Below are 18641 nucleotides of genomic sequence, written 5' to 3' on the forward strand. Positions count from 1 at the left end.
GGGGATATTTGAAAGTTGATGTGTACTGTAAACCAACGCATATGGATCAGTATTTAAGGTTTGACTCTCACCATCCACTAGAGAACAAAATATGTGTCATCAGGACTCTACAACACAGAGCAAACACCAAACCCACAGACACAGCGGCCAGGGAAGCAGAAGAACATCATATCAAAAAGGCCCTGAGAAAATGTGGTTATCCCAGCTGGACTTCTGTCAAAGCAGGGAAGTCACCTAAAGAATGCTCTAAGCAATCAAGGTTTAGAGGAAGGACAACTGCTGTCTAAGTGAAAATCTTTGGTGATCCCTTATGTGTCAGGAGTATTTTAACAGCTGAGACGCATTTTTTCAAAACACCAGGGGCCTCATGCATAACGGCCGCGCGTAGAATTCGCACTATAACATGACGTAAGCACAAAAGCGGAAATGTGCTTATGCACAAAAAAATCCAGATGCATAAATCTGTGTGAATGCCAGCTTCCTCGTTCTTCCGCTACATAAATCCCGGTCAGTGTGAAAAGTAACGCACGTGCACACGCCTGTGTCCCGCCCCAGCTCCTCCCAGAATTATGCCTCTTTGAATATGCAAATCAATATAAATAGCCTTTAAAATCAGCCTTCTGTGAAACGACAAAGACAAAAGTACGAGGGAAAATAGAACAATTTCAGCGAATACCAAGTGGAGGCAAAGAAAAACGTACTATTTGTTGATTTAAACAGTGGTATAAACAACGAAAGGAAGTTGATCGAGTGACATAGCCTGTCGGAGAAACTCCAAAGCTGAAGTTCACAAAGTCGTACAGTGCCCGAAATAAAAAAGAAGGTGTCAGATATCAAAGTCGCCGTGAAAAGGTGAGTCGTAGCCCACCGTCTTAGTGTCATATGAAAGCTTATTAGGGTACAGAGAAAAAAAAGGCACACAGTGTGAAAAAACCACGAAATATCAACTTTAATCTCGAAATTTCCACTTTAATCACGTAGTTTATTTTGTCATTAAAGTAGAACATCATAAACTTTATCTTAAAATCGTTTAATTTACTAGTTTCTCAATCCCATCGTAACTAAAGTAACACATTAAATGCTTTGTTTTGCATTTGATCTTCTATGTGCGCTATGTGTGTGAATCACTACTTGCTTCTGGGCTATCTCTTCCTCCGACAGGACACAGAATCCATTACATTCGTAATATTACAGCTCTCTGAATAATTAAAATACTGAGAAGTATACGTGATATCATTTTCATGATGATAGGAGTTAAAGCATGTTATTAAACATGGGAACACAGTGGCGCAGTGATTGTTCATGTCTCACGCAAGATGCTTGCTGCACCATGCGCGACCTTCGATTAAATACTTTATTACAGAAGTACTGTCTCTTTCAAACATACTAACACCCAATTCCTGTCCTTACTTTTCTTTCTCCAAATACACAATCACCACACAATCAGCTCTGTAATAGATGTTAAGCCATCTGTAAGCTTAGAACGCCGATTCTTCAAAACTTTTAAGGAACATTGAAATATCTTCGTAGTGTTTAATTATTCTATCCATCTATCCTTCCAGTGTCGCACCAGCCACAGCAAGAATATAGCGCAAGGCAAGAACAATATGTGAACAAAGTTCCAGCTACTTGCTAGCACTGTGGCACCGTGCAGTTAAAGTTAAATTTTTATCTGTATAATAAACATATTTTGCTGCATTTCATCTTAAAAATGATACCGTCATCATATGTAAATACGCGCTTTATAAAGTAAGTGAGGTTGTGCAATATTATAACTGTATCGCAAGTTTACAGTGAGGTAATTGTACTTATAAGTACAAACAGTTCTACAAGGAGCATTTGATTGAGACTGATTAAGTGCGTTTATAGTTCTTGGGATGAAACTGTTTGTGAACCGCGAGGTCAGTACAGGAAAGACTGAAGCGTTTGTCGGATGAGAGCAGTTCAAATAGCGAATGGCTGAGGCAGCGTGTGCTTGATGCTGTATACCGATAATTCTCTTTTTGATCAGCTGCTGTACAGCTGTGATTCACACTTGGATACAGTGATATAAATACTCCGAGTGGTGCAGTAAGAGTAATATGGAAAGAGATGATCCACTGTGGCAACCCCTAAAGGGAGCAGCTGAAAGAAGAAGAAGGTGCAGTGAGAGTAACAATGCTAAAGCAGCTATGGTATTTGGAATAGTTTGACCATTATGTGGACCATTATATTGTTACAGGTTAATTACAATCAGATGCATTAAACTAATAAACAATATGTGGTTAATTTCAGTGTATTTAAAAAGGCCCCGTCAGGGATGTGGATCTGAAAAAGAAAGGATAACCACACTGGAACAGTAGCACTGCTTTGACGCTGGATGCCGCCAGTCTGCAAAACTGAGCAGAGAACTTGCGTACAACAGGGTTTGAGCTACCGTGGAAAAGTGCGTGGCTTTACTCCAAGTTTAGGTTTTATACATCGCGATTTGAACGTGGAAATGTTCTTACACAACATTTTTTTTATACTGTAAATTGCTTTCTTGGAAATCCATTCAGAAATCCATAGAGGGGACATTATATTCTTTGAGTTTTCTTTTGTATTGAATTTTTTTTCCATTACTTCTATAAGTTTATGTAGCACTGATCACTTTTTTAAATTATCTATTTTGTTTCTCCTCCTTACCCATTCACTCAATTTTTATTACTTGTAATTAAGTGCATTTAATTTTAACAGATTATTCATTCTTTTCAAAAATTCCTTCCAGTGTGAAAGATTGTTTGCCAGGTAATGTTATCACAGTTGCATGTTTTCTTGAAAAAGTTTTTTTCTGACTCCATCTTACAAATAACCTTGTCATGGATGTGAGTCAGTCCACTCAAGCAGGCAATGGAAATGACAGGTAGAGTGAAGCATGTCTTTGCAAGTCTTTTCTGCTCCACACTGTAAATATGAAGCAACCTGTTTCCTCGGGTTATCTTATAATAAATACCATGCAGTCTTAATCATTATCTTAAGTATGTAATTCTTGTACAAAAAGCAGCCCTTGTCTTTAAGTTAGTGCCTATAAGTGTATATACCAACCAAGTATTTTGATCATTTCTCTTTCTTCCTGTCCCCATTGAATCCATCAAAAATATGAGTAGGCAGGTACTGCAGGGTTTCATGATTGCAGTTCTCTTAATTAGTGGCTATGCTTTTCATGCTTTATAATTTACCTCCTTTTTTGGGACATTCACATATAATGTGAAAGTACCTACTACAATTACCATGTCTGTCTGCCCACTTAAAACAACATGGCTCCCAGTGGACCAATTTTATTTAAAATTTGAACCCTTATTTCTTACGGAAATTTGTCAGGAATGTTCTATTTTCATTAAGATGTCTTGAATACAGCACACCACACATTTTTGAAATTTAAAAATCTCTTTTTGAAAAGTATATTTGAATTCACAAACTTTTCTATCTAAAAACATTAAAACATCCTGTGAAATGTCAATTACTGATTAAAAAACTGTTTCAAATTTACCTTGAGAGATGTTAAACAGAATTGCCCACACTAGTTAAGTGCTGGGGGAGTTTATACACCAGCTCACTTCTCTTTCTGTTTAAGGTAAGTTAACTGTAAAAATAAAAATAAAAATTATAAAAGCAGATGTCACCTATTTAGAACTGAATGTAAGAAGAAAGGAATTATATAAGTGCTGCTGTGAAAGCACAGAGTAAACATATATGTCCTCAGTATTTACAACACATCACATTAAATCCAACCTCACAGCTTCATTATCTGCACATTTATAATGATTTGGTATTTATTGACCTTATAATTTATCAGCAAAACTCCAGACCTGCTCTTAATTATGGTCTGAAGCAACCTACACTTTTACGTTTAGACTGATTTTAACTTTTTGGGTACAACTTTTAAAAAAAATTATGTTTAAGAAATTTGAACTACAGTTAGTCATGGACCCTCCACAACCAGCACATCAACTGATCAACTGACATTTTTTTATCACTTGGTTTGGAATCTTTTGTCTATGAAAGCTATTGAGCTATCACAAGCCTCTTTGAGTTATAATTTTAATTTTAAAGTACTGTACTGTCAAAAAGTCCGTATTTAGTGTAGTCTCTTAATACAAGTAATTACATTCTATTATAACTGTTATTGTTTAATATGGCTCAGTCAAAAAATATTTAATAAACAAAAGGGATTACTAACTCCTTGAAGTAACTTAAATGTTAAAGGTTCCAACTTTTAAATTAGTTAGCCAAGTCCCTGAGCAAACCTGAATGTAATACCATGCATATTAACTAAATTAACAATTTTAAAGGCACTAGTCAGTACTACAGATCTGTTGTTTATAGTGTCTATTATAGTCCTCAGGAAAATTGCATCAAATTAATTGCTTTAGAAAAAGAAATCCTTTTTTATGTTAACTGAAGTCGCATTAGTCAAACCACCTCTATTTTTCAATGTAGCGTCTCCACAGAACATGTTTAAAGTAATATTAGAGTGATTATATCACTTAACCAGCATTTTATGTCAAGAATTTACCCATTGTGTATACTATAATCTGCTATAAATGTAAGTTACTAATTGCTTTATGCTTGTTGCTACTTAGGTAGTTTTTTTGTAACAGTCAAGGTCTAGAACATAAAACGGGGATATCAATATTCACTGTTATTTTTCATTAAAGTCCAAAAAATAAATATTATTGGCAAGGTTGGAAAAATGCAAGTCCAAAAGGACTGAATAGGGTCCACTATGTACATATGTACATAACCACACAGAAGCATTATGCAATCTGCAATTAACATAACATGCATTTCCTTGGGGATGTGGGAGATAAAACAGACAACCTGGAAGAAGACCTACATAAACAGAAGGAGGATGTGCAAGCTCCTTGTTGCCAATTTCAGGTCACGGGAGTCAAACCCTAAATCTGTGAGCTGGGAGCTTTTACCAATATGCCACCCTGTTCCTCCAACCAAAATATTAAATGAAAAAAAGATTGTTTTTTTGATGGATCTATAGAAAATATGCTAAATGTAAACACTGTAACCAAAAAATGTAAAACATTATTTATCTTGCAGCAAAATTATATTATAGTTAACAGCATTTATTTTTTAACAGGTACATTAAACCAAAATAATTGGGGTAAGAAGTATCCTTCTTGCAATGGTGCCAAACAGTCTCCAATTGACATTAATGAGGATTTCACTCAAGTGAATGTGAACTTTCAGAAATTTCAATTCGTAGGCTGGGAGAAGGAAACATCCCCAACAACTTTGATGCATAATGATGGCAAAACAGGTATTATTATTATTATTGTTGTTATTGTTATTAATAATAATATCTATGTGGGTTTTAAAAATGTTTATAAAAGAGAGCTGTTTCGAGAAAGGCACACTGGTTTGCCCTACATTTGGAAGATTAAGCAGTGCATTATCATAATCTTTACAATTATAGTCTCTCATGCGCATTATGTTAATAACCATTGCCAAAAAACATAAAAGTAAACCTCCCCAGCTGATTTGTAAGTAGTAAGCCCCAATATGGTAGAGTCACCAGAATGCTGGATACTGTATCTGTTCATTTATTGTATCTGTAAAGAAAAAAACAGAACTCATCTGCAAAGCACTGATGTAAAATTAATTTTATTGAAGCAATAGCTAAAATTATTTGTCATCATTTATTGATTTAGATATTTTTTTTCTTCCTTAATGTTTTATTTAGCTTAATAAGCCTTGTATCTATTCAATTGTTAATGACACAGTACTATGTTGTGATTTTTTTTGGTTTAGTGGAAGTTATAGTGAATGATAACTACTATATTATTGGTGGGCCCTTGAAATCTCAGTTTAAAGTTGGTAAGATTCACTTCCACTGGGGAGACTGCAGCAGAACTTCAGTTGGGTCTGAGCACAGCTTAAAAGGACAGAAATTTCCCTTAGAGGTAAGAAGTACAGTACTGTTGATCAGCTATTACAAGGTAACATCCTTCTCTTCTTATAAAAGTAACATTCTGTAACACACATTTTCTTAGCTTGATTATTAGAATTATTTACATACACACACACATACTGTATATGTGTATATATATATTGTCACAAAAACCAGACATAAGAGTCGTGAAAAAGTTTGGGGCAGCCACCCGTATAATTTGGTTTCCTGGCTGCAAAGTTGCTTTCAATAGAAATAGCAGTGATCTGCACAAAACCGAGTCCAACACAGAACTGAGGGAACAGGGAAAAGGTGGAGACTTTTAAAGGGGAAGACAGGAAGTGAGGTCAAAGGGGTCGGGCTCATGAAGGTCTTCTGTCATTGGTGCGAGCCTGGACGTGACATCACATGGGCCGGAGCTGGCAAGGTCTCCTTCCATTGGCTAGGTCCCGAAAGTGACGTCAAGAGGACCAAGTGGGATCTCTCGTGAATGGTCTGCAGGCAAGGGAGAAAAAGAGTCAGTGCACTCTGCCACATCCCGGTATGTCTCAGAACTGCCCTTACTCAAGCCCTTTAGCTGCCTCCCATGTGCACGTGTGTGACAAGGCCCCCCCTCAGCCCAGACCCATTGGGTCGGGTGACCCTGACCGAGAGGTCGTGAACTCGAGAAAGGGCATCAACGTTGGCATGATGAGTGCTTCGACGATGAACAAGCGAAAACTTGTACGGCTAGAGGTCAAGAAACCACCTGGTGACCCACGGATTCGACTCCTTGTGCAGGGCCATCCACTGTAAAGGGGCATGGTCCGTGACAAGGGTGAATTCCCGGCCCAGCAGGTAGTACCTCAGCTGAGTAATTTAATTTAATCGCCAAAGCCTCTCTCTCCACCGCCGTGTACCTGGTCTCCCGGTCCAACATTTTCCGGCTCAGGAACATAATGGGGTGTTCCGCACCATTGACGTTTTGGCTCAGCACGGCTCCCAGGCCTGTGTCTGAAGCGTCCGTCTGGATGATAAAAGGTAAGGAAAAGTTAGTAGCTTTCAAAATAGGTGCGGATGTAAGGGCCTGTTTCAAGTCACTATATGCAGCCCCCTGTCTTTTCAGTCCATACCACAATGTTTGGGGCCCTCTTCTTTGTCAAATCTGCCAAGGGCACCGCTCTTTCTGAGAACCGGGGCACAAACCGGCAGTAGCACCACGCTAACCCGAGAAAGGCTTGGACCTGCCGCTTGGTTTGCGGACGGGGCCATTTCAAAATGGCATCTACTTTGGAGCACTGTGGCTTCACGATACCCCAACCCACCAGGTAGCCTAAATACTTGGCTTCGCTCAATCCAAAGAAACATTTCTTGGGATTAATTCGAAGCCCGGCCTCACCAAATGTCTGCAATAACGCTTTTACCTGCTGTAGGTGTTCCAACCACGTGCTGGAATAGATGACCACGTCATCCAGGTAGGCAGCACTGTATGAGTTATGAGGTCAGGTCTGAGCACTTCGTCCACCAGACGCTGGAAGGTAGCTGGAGCCCCGTGTAACCCAAATGGTAGGACATGATACTGCCAGTGTCTGCTAGGGGTGCTAAACGCGGTCTTAACCTTTGCAGAGTTCGTTAAAGGAACCTGCCAGTACCCCTTTGTCATGTCCAGTGTGGTCAAATACTGAGCCTGTCCAAGCCTCTCGAGGAGGTCGTCCACTCGTGGCATTGGATAAGCATCAAATTGGGAGACTTGATTAAGCCGGCGGAAGTCATTGCAAAACCTCAAACTCCCGTCAGGCTTAGCGACCAACACAATTGGGCTGGACCAGGGACTATGACTTTCCTCAATTACACCTAGTTCCAGCAGGTGTTTGATGTCAAGCTCCACTTCAGCCCTTTTTGCCTTGGGAAGACGATAAGGGCGTTCTCGGACTCTAACCCCGGGATCTGTCACAATGTTGTTCTCAACAAGAGAGGTCCGTCCGGGGTTTTCACTCACTACCTCCCGGACAGACAGGATAACTGTTTCCAGCTCTCGCCGTTGTCAGGGACTTAAATCCGCACCGAAGTTAAGGCTAGCCATGTGAGCAAAGAGTGAGCGGTGCTGACCGGAGGAGGGATCGGGATCCCTGTCCTTCCACGGTTTCAGCAGGTTTACATGATAAACCCGCTTCCTCGGCCGACGATTGGGTTGACTCCCCAAATAGTCGACGAGTCCTTTCCTCTCCTTAACTCTTTTAGGGCTAATTTTTTTTTTTTCTTTTCTCCCAGGGCTGAATATTTTTCCAAAAACTAACATTTTTTAAAAAAGAACACAAAGCAATTGTTTAACATATCAAATCAACAAAAAATAATTACTTTTGACAAATGTTACTGTCTTGCATGTTGTATGAGCCTGCATACTCTGTGATTTCACATACATATCACATACATTTTACACAGCAAAGTCCTGCAAAGTCTGATCTCGCTCAAAGCAGCCAATTTCAGTCATTGCCACATTGCACTCCTTACAATATGTGTTGCTTTGGTGCCTATTTTTCAATTGTCTGTTGCTGCACTTTCTCACATATATTGTTAGTGTGTACTGTAGAGAGACAAGTCACCCATTTGCCATCGTGCCATGCCACTGCCACCAAGTTTTCTGCCTGCATGAAAACCGTATTGTCACCTCTTTTCATCTTCTGAAACTTTATGAACTTTATGAATGGCATTATAGCCTGGCTCACCCCATGGGATTTGCTTCTGTTTATTACAGAAGTGAATAAAACTTTGCAGCAGCACGTACCTATCACCACGCTGCATAACCTGTCCAAAGCCACCAGGGGACAAAACATGTTTGGACCAATGCTCCCTGAAGTTATATCACCAGTTCTGTCCCATCTCTATTTGTAATGCCACAGCGCGCTTCATCTCGTCTTTTGTTGTGGGTTTCCACTTTGAAAAACGAGAATGCGATGCAAACGCAGCCCGCGATTCAAAAAAATTCTCTGCCTACCTGTTTGTCTCGTCTGACAGCAGCTGAAAAGCAGCATCAGGAGAGAGCAGCCTGAAGTACAGCAGCCGGTGATCTGTCGTGTCCAACAGCAAGCCATGCCGTCTTGTAAACTCCGGTAGCCAGATCGGCTCTCAACGGATCAATGTCTGTGTATTCATCCCATGCGAACCTTCCCGTAGATGCATCGGCTGCGCGAAGGCACTCAACTGGCAGCAGATCCGCTGGCGCGGCATCGGCTGGTGTCTGATCAGCTGATGCCGGCTTCTCACTCTCTTGCTCGATCTCCTGATCACTGCCAATAAAATCCGATTCTGAAAAGAGTCCGACTCCGCGATAATGCGCAAAACATCGTCTGCCGAGTGTTTTCTTTTCTGCACTCGCTTCGCTCCCTTGTCACATGTCGATGCCATCTTGCCATTGTTTACATTTCGCAACTCACGCACACGCAAGGATTATTTGCCGAGTCAACGAGTCTAGCATTCCTCCAAGCACAGAGGGAATGCCTGTGACGTTCAGTGAGATTTGTCGCCATTAACAGCTGATTGTCGCCCTTTATCCCGTCGACATTCGCCTTCAACCCCTCCTGTCGACAAAAGTCGACATCCGCCCTAAAACAGTTAACTTCGTATGGGCCTTGCCAATGGGTAAGCAACTTAGAGTGGGAGGTAGGTACTAGGACCATGACACGATCTCCCGGGCGGAACTCCTAGAGAGCAGTGCCACGGTTGTAATAACGGACCTGTGCTGCTTGAGCCTCTTCAATGTGACTTTTAAGTAGGGGCCGAATCTTACCAAATCTATCGTGTAATTGCGCAATATATTCCAATATATTTATAGAGGGAAGAGCCTCTTCTTCCCTTCCTTCTTTTAAGATATCTAATATGCCCCGGGGTTGTCACCCATACAGTAATTCAAAAGGGGAGAACCCCGTGGAGGCTTGTGGGACTTCCCGATAGGCAAAAAGGACGAGGGGGAGGAGCTGATCCCAGTTTCTTCCATCCTCGCTGACCACCTTACGCAGCATTTGTTTGAGAGCCTGATTGAACCTTTCCATCAAACCATCTGTTTGAGGGTGATACACCGCGGTCTTTAAATGCTTTATTTTCAGTAACTTGGCAGTCTCCTTGAACTTGTCCGAGGTAAAAGGTGTCCCCTGGTCCCTCAAGACTTCCTTGGGGATACCCACACGTGCAAAGACCCCTAGTAATTCCCGTGCGATGGCTTTGGAAGTGGCTGAGCACAACGGAACAGCTTCAGGGTATTTGGTAGCGTAATCCACGAGGACTAAAATGTACTTGTGTCCTCGGGCTGAGGGCTCTATAGGGCCGACTAAATCAATCCCAATTCTGTGGAAGGGAACATCAATCAGTGGAATAGGAACGAGAGGAGCACGGTCCCTCCTAGGAATTTGTCGCAATTGACACTCTGGGCAGGAAGTGCAAAAGCGTCGAACCTCCTCATTGATTCCCGGTCAGTAGAAGCGGAGCTTGATCCGCTCCAGGGTTTTCTCTGTGCCCAAATGGCCACCTAGGAGGTGCGCGTGTGCTAACTCACAGACCTGCCGTCAGAAGGTCCGCGGGATTAGCAGTAGCCTTCTCTCCTGCCCGTCATGCTCAGCTACGCGATAGAGAAGGTCATTTTCCAACACAAAGTGAGGACCCTGTGGCATTGACTGGTTAGTGCGTTGGCCATTGACTAGGACCACTGCATTTTTGGCAAACTTCAGGGAATCATCACTCCACTGCTCCCTTTTCAATGAAGCCGGCGTCTCTCTAAATTGAAACCGCAAAAGGGAGAGAGGGTTGGTGTCGACCTCAAGGGGCATGGTTACCTCCCGTTCCGCCGTGGCGCTGGTGGATGACGTATTGGCACGCGACGGTCCGGGAGTTGCCACGTCAGTCAGGACGGCCGCTTCGTCTCTCTCTGCCGGCTGATTACATGGCGTGGAGGCAGCTTGAGACGGCTCATCCCCGTCCATAACTAGGCCCAAGTTAACCCCAGGAGTGGTATGTGTTTCAATAATAATATTAATATTAGTCCAGTCCCGCCCTTGTATCACTGGGTGTGGAGGATCTGGGAGGACCGCCATGGTTAATTTCTGAACCGATCCTCCGTAACTGATGACACAAGCGGCGGACCTGTACCAGCGGATTTCTCCGTGGACACAGGTTATACCGGTCTTAAATTTTAACCACTGCTGCGGTAGCACAAATCGGCAGGCAACAATTAAAATGTTGCTGCCGGAATCGAACAAAGCAGTAGTTTTGTGCCTGTTTACGATCACCACGCCTGTGTGTGGGACTGCCAACGGGTTAGTCAGAGCACACCAACCCGGGGTGTCGGCACAAGCTCTGGATTGTACAGGGGGGGCTAGGTCGAGTTTGACTAAGGGACGGTTCAGCTCCCCCAGATTGCGAGGCCGTCCTTTGTGCCTCTACGAGCTCTATGAACTCTGCCATATTATGGAATTGTTTACCCCAGACCAGCTGGGTGAAGCCACAGGGTAGTGTTTTCAGGAGCAGGTAGCAGGCCACCTGCTCTATTATGTGGGAGGGCTTGTTTTCCTGTGGCCGTAGCCACTGCCCTACTTTTGCCCATAAGGACCAGGCTTGTTGAGGGGTCGGCCGCTCTGGGTCGAACCTCCAGTTTCTCACTCTATTCACCTGACAGTCTGGGGCACCCCTAGGTAGAAATTGGGACTCTGGCTTCACAGGGAGGCGGGCACTCTCCTCCGAGACAGCATAACAAGCCCCTTTTGCCTCCCCCTTCCGGAGCAGCCCAAGCCTGTGAGCCCCTCCTGTACACTCCCTGGCCTGCCTAGGTTGTCTGGTGAAGCATGCCGGGCGCAGAGCTCGTACCGGGTCACTCCGAACCACAGGACACCGTCCCCGCCTGAAAACTCAGCCCCGGTACACTCCCACCTGGGTGTACTGCAGGTGCTGTCCCCATCTCTTCTGGGACTTCTCCATCCTGCCGACTACGCCAGTGTCACAAAAACCAGACATAAGAGTCATGAAAAGGTTTGGGGCAGCCACCCGTATAATTTGGTTTCCTGGCTGCAAAGTTGCTTTCAATAGAAATAGCAGTGATGTGCACAAAACCGAGTCCAACACAGAACTGAGGGAACAGGGAAAAGGTGGAGACTTTTAAAGGGGAAGACAGGAAGTGAGGTCAAAGGGGTCGGGCTCATGAAGGTCTTCTGTCATTGGTGCGAGCCTGGACGTAACATCACAGGGGACGGAGCCAGCAAGGTCTCCTTCCATTGGCTCGGTCCCGGAAGTGACGTCAAGAGGACCAAGTGGGATCTTTCGTGAATGGTCTGCAGGCAAGGGAGAAAAAGAGTCAGTGCACTCTGCCACATCCCGGTATGTCTCAGAACTGCCCTTACTCAAGCCCTTTAGCTGCCTCCCATGCGCACGTGTGTGACAATATATATATACAAAAATATCTTTTCCATTAAAATGATGTTATTATTGTTGCCGATACTTACGGGTAGTGTATTAACAGCATTTAGTTTGACTTAAAAGGCAAAAGAAAGAGGCAAATAATTAAAGTACTAGTGTTGGATTTATTATATCATTAATTTAGCTTAAAATAGTATTTTTACAATACATTTATCTACAGTGTAAAAGAACTGTCTAAAAGGGATTCGAAAGATTTCAAATGATTGTGTTATATTTTACCAATTTAATCCATGAAAGGTACTGCGAGAAATGCAGCCTTTCATATTAGGAATGTACATGATTCTGACCAGTACAAAGCACATTATTATTGAAATATTAAGAATATACCACATATTTAACAGTGCCAAGATTTCTGGTACTAAAAGAAAATGTTTTCTTTTGATTAATTGCATTTATAGGAATATTAAAGATCACAGACTTGCTGCACAGTCTCTCTTCTCCATTCTTCATTCTAGCACATGGTCTTAGAATATTTGCACTAGCATCTTTTAGATTTAGGGACATGTTTGTTATGTTTTACAATTATATTTTCTATGCAATTTTTTTTTATTGTCTTTCTCTCTTTTTTGCCTGGTGATGTTGCTTTAAATTGTGCTACTGTTGTTAGTTTATGGGAGATGTAATCATACTAAGTGAACACAACAGTAAACTGGAACATGAACTTAAGTGCCACAATTATGGAATAATCATTAGGTTTTAAGCCAAGCAATTTAGTGTAATACCCAGGGCAGTGGACTTAAAACTCAGGTTTGTTGGTACAGTTTCCACTGTATGACAATGAGCTTGACAGTTGGCCTCTTTATGCTTGAACTGCCAAAAAATCTATAAATGAAAAATTACATTGTATATTGTCCTGATCAGGAAGTCACCATTGCTAGCGATGTCAGTCAATGTAAAGTAATAATGACAGCCTTACCTTCACACAGAAGTTTTATTCTTAAACTTACTTAACTATAGACACACAGACCTTAAATAATGTATTTTTTAATGTTAACCAGATTTAACGAATCTTAATTTTTGATTCTTTCAGATGCAAATCTTCTGCTTTGAGGCAGATAAGTTTGAAAATATTACTGCTGCAATAAAGGGTAATGGAAGAATAACAGCATTATCTGTTTTATTTGAGGTAATCATAATTTATCCAATTATCCTTTCATTTTAAAAATGCTTAGTTTATTTCTGGGTTGTGTCTAGTTGGAGTTTATATAAATACTGTTTTTTCATTAATTTAATTTTCGCTTATATGATACTGTAGGTTGATAGACTTTCACTTGTGTTTCTTGTGTATTTAATCAAGGCCAGCTCTAGTGTAGCTGTTAACCCATGGCAGTTCTTCCAATAGAGCAGATGTTTAAGCTCAGACCTGAGAGTGAACCGCTACTGTCAATGTTACACCACTAAAATGTGGTTAATGCTAAGGGCTGATGCTCTTCTAGTTTTCCATCAGCTAAAAAGGCGGTACCTAAGAAAGTTATAATCTATGCCATAGGTCAGTTCAGGTCTTGGGAAGAAAAACGTGCCTTTGAAACTTGGAGTATCTTCTGAACTCCTGTGGTTTTCCAGACATCTTTTTCTTTGTTTTACTGCTTTTAGTAACTTTACTTGCATCATTTTTCAAAGTATTAAACCTCTAAACTAGCTATATGTTATGTTATAGAAAATGAACCTGTGATCGCATTGGTGTATTTATAGTGCCCTTCATACTCTTCATCAAAGCACAAATTGCTTGCAAATTGTAGCATTCATTTTACAACTGTCTTTTCAGCAAGATTTTGACAAATGCTGAACTGTTCAATTTTAAACACTTGCCTTATATTCAGTCCCCTGGACCTGACACATCACTGAACCAAGGTTATTATAGTTAACGAAAACTAAAATCAAAACTGAAACTATTATTAACATTTTCTTAAACTGAAATAAATTAATTAATAAAACCGAAATGAAAAACTAAAACTAAACGAAACTATTAAAGTAGCTGGAAAGACTAACTGAAATAAAATAATAATTTAATAAAAATATTTTCATTTTCGTTTTTGAATGAATGTTCTTGCCGTTAGTCTTTAACCCTTGTAACTTTTAACTGTTAAACAGAAAGTCATCCACCACGAGCCGCCTGCATATATTCATCCAGTGAATGGCAGCTGGTGACGGAGGGCGGGTGTTCACTCAGCATTTGCAGTGACAGAGCAAGCTGAATACGCACATAAAGTGAGTGGAATAGAAAGCGATTTACTGTGCCGCCTATCTTTGCGCTTGTTGTTTATCAAGATGCAATTCAAACGGCTGAAATCGGAATGTGCTGTTCAGCAAAACCTTTACCATACAGACAGAAAAATCCCTAGGTTCAGTTTATTTCTCAGGTGCCTGTGTTTTGTTGACAGTAATTCACCTGCCACTTCACACAGGCGTTGATCGAGAGACTGACTTAGGTCATCATCAAAAAAGTCGTTTAACAACGAAGCGAAGCAAACCTTTTAAAATTCCTGAGTTGGCAATGTCTCTACTGAACTATAGGTAGGTAGGTGAAGAGATTCTGCCAACTGGTGAAAAAGTAAAGATACTAATGTATTTTTGTATTTATGCTATATTTATTATTTTATCTTTTTTTAGTTTATATTCACAGCTCAAAATACCTGATATTGTGAAAATAATCCAGTAGCAGAATTATGTTTTAAAATATTTGTTGCCCTTTTTTAAAATTTTCTCTCTAACTCTTAAAACAGATAGTTGAAATATAATATTCTTTTTGTTCTTAACATCAGCCATATCATACATACCTGCTCTGGATAAACAGGTTTAGATAATGTATATATTGCTCCTAATCTCAGATGCTGTCTCTGTCGTTTTGTGCCCGTCCATACTCCGATTACCTGCTGTTGCTCTACTCATTATGGGTTTACTGTTCTTATGCGTGTGCTATTCAAGTATTCTGTCTGATTGTGATGCAAAACTAAACTCCATAGTAGCTCTTTCCCATGCCATAATTACATCCGGCGCCGCCGTGAGTGGCAGCCTTTTCAGCAGCTCCGTGTATGATGCTGCTGCTGAAGAATGTGAATTTCCCATTGGGATTAATAAAGTATCTATCTATCTATCTATCTATCTATCTATCTATCTATCTATCTATCTATCTATCTATCTATCTATCTATCTATCTATCTATCTATCTATCTATCTATCTATCTATCTATCTATCTATCTATCTATCTATCTACTAAAACTAAAACTGTAACTAATAGATATAAAAATAAAATAGAAATGTCTTTGTGAAATAAAAACTAAATTAAAACTAAAAATATACGATGAAGGAAAACTAAAACTAAACTGAATTTCCAAGTAAGGTCAGAAAAAATATAGAAATAAAAACTAATATAAAAAAGCAAAACTATAATAACCTTGCATTGAACTCCTCTCCCTCAACCCCTGCCCCAGTGCCAACCTGATCCAAACTATAGACATGTCAAATAAAAATACATTATTAAAGCAAATGCCAATGTTTTATTTGTATTTACAGGACATCAGATACAGTCTGATAAGTTCATTATAATGGCTGAGTAGACCGCACATAGAACATAATTTACATATCAATAATTTTCATTGGTATTTATGTGCTTTGCATGAAGAGCTGGCAATTAGGAAAAAACATACTAGCCTAGACACTATTGGCAACCAGTAGCAAAACACCAATACAATAAAGCCATGCAATAACACGGTTCACAAGAACACATACTGTAAAATAATGTGATCATCATTTACCTGCATTCTCCATAAGTGATCATAAAAGTCCCCAAGTCCCACATTCACTTGAATTGATACTGTCCTCACTAAAGCTGAATGAATATTGTGGCTCAGAGTTTCGGTAACAAGTAAAAGGCAGCCGCTGATATTGATAAGCTGCATTTTAAACAGGTGACAGTGAGGTGTACCTGAAAGATTCTGTAGAGATAAAGAGAATACCATCATTGTCATCAGCATCATCTCTGTATCCTAACTGAAACAACCAGTATAGGACAGTACCTCTCAGCATTTCTACTGTAGAAAACACAGAGAGAACAGGGGCAAAATCCTTACTACTACACCATTGGTTCAGAAACACATTTGGTTTTCATGAGGACCACAAAATATTTGGGCCCTTGGGCCTGGGCCCAACCAGAATGTTTGGTGCTTACATGCTTACATAACACATCATAGCATTCTCCAAGCTAATAAAAAGATCACAAATATTCAAATAAGAACTTCTTGCAACAGTGGAATGCTGAATGGTATCTCTGAATATTCAATGTGCCAGACCCTGAAGCTGATGGGCTACAACTGAAGAAGACTTCACTGAAGCTCCACTCTTGATATCTAAGATTAGGAAAATTCGGTTATTTTGGGCAAGTGATTATCAAAACTGAATGTCAGTTGCTCTGACAAATCTTGATTTCTGCTATGACATCCAGATTCTAGGGTCAGAATTTGCCATAAATAGCATGAATCCATGGACCCATTATTCTATGTGTTAGTTGTATAAGATGGTAATGTAATGGTGTAGGGCAGGGGTGCCCACACTTTTTCGGCTTGCAAGCTATTTTTAAAATGAGCAGGTCGAAATGAACTACCTACATTAAAAATGTTTTATATATATATATATATATATATATATATATATATATATATATATATATATATATACTTTATACATAAAATATTTAATATATTTAATAATCTTCATGTGGGAAAAGCTGAATAATGCAGTCAAGGAGGTAGCGCATTTCCTCATGTTTGAACATGAGGAAATGAATTTCCTCTGTGAGTAAGTTCTAAAACTGTCCATGAGCCCCATACTTCAGCTGAATGTCATCCTGTAGTGTCAAAATCTCATCCTCCACTGTAGAGGAGTTTTAGGTGAAACAGTGTTGCAATTTTTGATGCGGGTGAATCACCCTTAACATCTTCCCTAAATGGATAGCACTTAAATGTAGCGATTGGCACAAGTAAAGCTGAGTCTTGAAACCATCTGTCAAAGTCTGACAGGCAATTTTCAATCTACTCTGTGTAGCGTATGCTGTCAAGTTGCGCATACGCCTTCCATTGTGTCTCCAGCTCTGATGTGAGGTTTTGGATGTTCCCCAAATCAAGGCGCTGCAGCTTTGAAGACAGATGTTGCATTTTTCATTTGAAAGCATTAACTGAGCTAATCATATTGACCATGGAGTTCTCTTTTCCTTGCAGCTGAAATTAAGCTCATTCAACATGTTGGTCAGATCGGAAAAAAATGCCAAGTCTAGCGGCCATTGATCGTTATTAAGTTGCTTGTATTCTGCATATTTAATGACAAGGAGAATTTCTCTGGCCAGGGGTCTTGAAATCTCAGCAGGAATTTCTCCCTAGCCATCTGTCTCAATGAAGGCCTCTTTTATCATCTCTCCATTATGCTTAATGATCGAGTGACTCACCCGGAACGATGCTTCGGTGTGTCTGCCTTTGCTTTTGAATTCAGCCGAGTGAAAAATGACGGCTGTCCGATTAACTGCGATTTTAGTTCCCCCTCCTTTCTCTTTCTCAGATCACTTTTCGGAAGGAAGTCGGTTTCCTAGTTTTTATGAACAGTTCAAAAGTGCCTTTCCACATTTTCCTTCTTTGGAATAGCAATGATAGATTGATAGATCAGACAAACGCACTTCGGTTGTGACATTGTGAGAAAAAAAAAATCCTTTTCCAATTCCACATCCAGTCCATACCCTCCCCAAACAATTTTTTTTTAAAATCCCTTCTTTAGTCAATATAAATTGGAAGGCTAACTAGATCACAGCCGGAATTTTGCAGTAGCTCGCGTGTTTGATCATGTGTGCGCGATGACCAGTGTGTTAGAAGAAAAAAGATCTAAGACTGGCAGCCCTGTATGTCAATCAAGTGGCAAATGCCATAGGAAGGATATATAGACTAACGTTTAAAAAAAATTTTTTTGAATGCAACGCAATCTACCTGCACTACCTTTGCGATCTACCGGTCTATCACGATCGACGTATGGGGCACCCCTGGTGTAGGGAGTATTTTCTTTCCATATATTAGACCTAATATCAATTGTATGAATGCTACAGTGTACCTCAATATTGTTTTTGACTATGTAATCAAGTGTGGCACCAGTATTCTGCTACCCACTTTTCTCTTCGACAAATCTTGTTTTTTAGCTTAGCTTTTTATTTCTTTTCCTCAAATTAGTATTAGCTTTTTCTGCATACATGCATTTTAATACACATCTCCCTTGATTAAAATATCAGTTGATTATAAACTTACA

At 40.4% G+C, this 18641-nt stretch overlaps 2 protein-coding genes across 5 annotated transcripts in view; one reads left to right on the forward strand and one right to left on the reverse strand.

Moving 5' to 3' along the window:
- LOC127528811 (craniofacial development protein 2-like) overlaps positions 1-18641 on the reverse strand; it is a 239691-nt gene that overhangs the window by 159088 nt on the left and 61962 nt on the right. The window lies entirely within an intron of this gene.
- Positions 1-18641, forward strand: part of ptprz1a (protein tyrosine phosphatase receptor type Z1a) — a 326171-nt gene that overhangs the window by 156998 nt on the left and 150532 nt on the right. For all 4 annotated transcript variants that reach the window (XM_028812515.2, XM_028812516.2, XM_028812517.2 and 1 more), the window contains exons 3-5: positions 5114-5293; positions 5785-5936; positions 13392-13487. In XM_028812515.2, coding sequence (XP_028668348.2) covers positions 5114-5293; positions 5785-5936; positions 13392-13487 — 428 coding nt within the window. The remainder of the gene's footprint in view (positions 1-5113; positions 5294-5784; positions 5937-13391; positions 13488-18641) is intronic.

This window comes from Erpetoichthys calabaricus, chromosome 1 (assembly GCF_900747795.2).
Source record: "Erpetoichthys calabaricus chromosome 1, fErpCal1.3, whole genome shotgun sequence".
NCBI lineage: Eukaryota > Metazoa > Chordata > Cladistia > Polypteriformes > Polypteridae > Erpetoichthys > Erpetoichthys calabaricus.